We start from the raw sequence: 2,767 nt of genomic DNA, 5'->3' as shown, positions 1-2,767 counted from the left end.
GACGTCATGGGGATTCGGGGCGGGCCCGGCGGGGCCGCCCTGCCGTTGGGGCGCGGGCTCCCCCGGAGGGACAGCAGGGCGGAGTCTCGCGCCCACTGGGAAACGGGGCGCGCGCGGGAGCCGCCCTCCCCCTCCCGGGGCGGACTCCGGGCTTTGTCCCGGGCTGGGGCGGGGCGGAGGGAGCAGGACGGCTTGGAGTCGCGCGCCGAGCTCCAGCAGCCGGGTTTCCCTCCGGAAAGCGGGCGCCGAGGCCCCGGCTGCGCGCGCGGTACCTTTTGTGCCTTAGTTTCCCTCATTCCGGGTGCAGAAGCTCTGGCTATCGGGCTGAGCGATCCGGACTCACGGAAGACTGCAAGTGTAGAGAAGTTCTTTTCTGGAAATTCAGCTTGTTGCTGTGGAGCGCGGTGGACGCCTACCCCGGGCGGTATTCCCAGCCTGCCATTTTCCTCCGCTCGCCCTTTTGCTTTATAAAAGTTCTCGGCTCTAGCGCAAGTCAAAGACTGCCCTGCTGTCGGGAAGGGGAATCTTTGGCATAGCAGAAAAGGATAATTACAGAGTTCATAATGATCCCTGTGCTAACATGGTCTTCAAGTCACTCAAGAAGTTATGTTTCACTTATCCATGTGGGTTGTACTTTTTAGAATATTGGGTCCAGGAAAAAAAAAACTCCTAAACTGTGTCATATGCTTCATCTGGCATGGCAATTTCATGGCATCCCGGCATCCCATTCTTTGTGAAGAAAGTTAATTTCAATAATAAAAGTTATTTTAACATGGCTTCTGGCAATAGTGACGCTGGTTTGATAAAACAGAAATGGATAAAGTTGACTTAAGGTGGACTGAACTGTCTAAAGTTTGGGGGAGAGGAAATCTTCAATTTCAATACCTTCTAGACACTTGGCTTTCTTTTCCAGTTGGGGCTTCAGGATAAGTAATTGTACTTGTTTTATGCCCCAGGAACTCCTAAATATGGATCAGTAAGGAATGTGAATGTTACTCACTGCAGCACATTTTCTACAAAAGTGTAAATTTTACTAATGCATTTTTAATTTTAATTTATGTCAAAGTAATTGAAGAGGCACATGCAGTTGTAAAAGATAATACAAAAGACTGGGAATGTAGTTCACTATTAAAATGTTGCCCAACAAGGGTAAGGCCCTGGGTTCAAACTCCCAGTACCAAAAAAAAAAAAAAAAAAAAAAAAGAAAGAAAGAAAGAAAGGGTACAAAGAAATCCTTTTTTTCATTTTGCCCAGTTCTCCCCAAACTCATGTCTTCCAAAACTATAATATCACAAACAGGAGTTGACATTATACAACACCCACCAATCTTATTCAGATCTGTCCAGTTTGCCTGTTCTCATTTTTGTGTGCTTCTGTTTCCTTCCTTACAATTTGCTCACCACAGTCAATTCATGCACATTTTATCTCCAGTTTATATGCAATAATGGGTGATATCATGAGGGTCACAATATTGACCCAGCCACCTTGGAACTAGTTTTTGGAAATGTGTTAGAAAACACATAATTGATTTAACAATAAAACTGTAGTAGACATATCTGTCTCTAAATATTAGCTTTTAAAAGCATCAGTAAAGTCTGATGGCAGTACCAGTCAGCTAGTAAATAGGATTTCTTTTTGTTTGTTTGTTTTGGTTTTGGTGCTGGGGATGGAATCCAGAGCCTTGTGCTTGCAAGGCTAGCACTCTACCAACTGAGCTATATCCCCAGCCCTGTGAATAGGATTTCTGATCCACTATTTGTCTGGACTGGGATACCCTTGCACCCTTCAGATGTTAATTCCTGACTTACAGCCCTGTGGCAATATAATGTCTCTTCATTCCTTATTGAATTAAGGAAAAATTCCTTGGCCTAGATTCAAAGCTCTTCATGACATGGTCTAACTTCATTACCAGCATTTTCTCCACCTTCTCCCATGTACACCATTTTTTGATATTCATCTTAAAACCTTTTCCTCGGGAAAGTCTGCTCAACTAGATACTTCCTTCCTATGACCTTGAGGTCATTGTTCCGTATATACTACTTGTTTTCTGCCTATTACCAATGATACCTTTATTAGCTCCTAGAAAGTGCCTGGGTCTTGTTCAAGACCTCTTCACATGTGTGAAATGACTCATTGTCGTCTCTCTACCCTACTGTTCCATATATTTTCGTTTTCCTTAGCCTCACATTGGTCAATGCATAAGACCTATAGGTTTAGGGTCCATGAGCTGTTCCATGCCAGCATTTGAAGGCAGGACAGTAGCTGCCTCCTGCTAAAATAACAGTGGCTACCATGTATTTGGGCCCATACTTAACACTGGGAATTTTGCATTTGCCATCTCAATTAATCCTCACCTCATAGCACCTGTATAAAGTAGAAATTATTACTTCAGTTTACACAGAAAAGTAACTGAGATGCAAAGAGGTTGCACATCTTGTTTTTGGTCACAGAACCAGGAGAGAATACAGCCAGGACCTGAATTCCTTCTGACCTATATATTTGACCTATGTTCATAACCCTTTATCTATTGCCACTAAAGCTGAAACAGATATAAATCAAAACCCTAGTAGAATGGCAGGCACTGTTCAAAATACTCTCCTTATATTGCCTCATTTGATGCCCATAGCCAGTTTATGAGCCAGAACTTTATTACTCTCATTCTATAGATTAGCAAGCTGAGGACCTGAGAAGTGAAATAACTTGGTCAGGGTCGTTTAACCAGTAAGTATAGCCAGTCCAGCTCCAGAGGTCATATCTGCTCCTAGCC

At 43.8% G+C, this 2,767-nt stretch overlaps 1 protein-coding gene across 1 annotated transcript in view; it reads right to left on the bottom strand.

Annotated features, from left to right (window-relative positions):
• The window catches only part of Tead1 (TEA domain transcription factor 1), a 257,978-nt gene extending 257,534 nt beyond the window's left edge, over window positions 1–444 (bottom strand). Inside the window, exon 1 of the mRNA XM_048788366.1 lies at window positions 273–444. Within this exon, the coding sequence (XP_048644323.1) occupies window positions 273–296 (24 nt within the window). The 5' untranslated portion in view covers window positions 297–444. The remainder of the gene's footprint in view (window positions 1–272) is intronic.
• Window positions 445–2,767: the final 2,323 nt, after the last annotated feature.

The sequence above is a fragment of the Marmota marmota genome, unplaced genomic scaffold, assembly GCF_001458135.2.
Source record: "Marmota marmota marmota unplaced genomic scaffold, marMar, whole genome shotgun sequence".
Classification (NCBI taxonomy): Eukaryota; Metazoa; Chordata; class Mammalia; order Rodentia; family Sciuridae; genus Marmota; species Marmota marmota.
The sequence above is the reverse complement of the archived record's forward strand: the minus strand, read 5'-3'. Positions and strand labels throughout refer to the sequence as shown.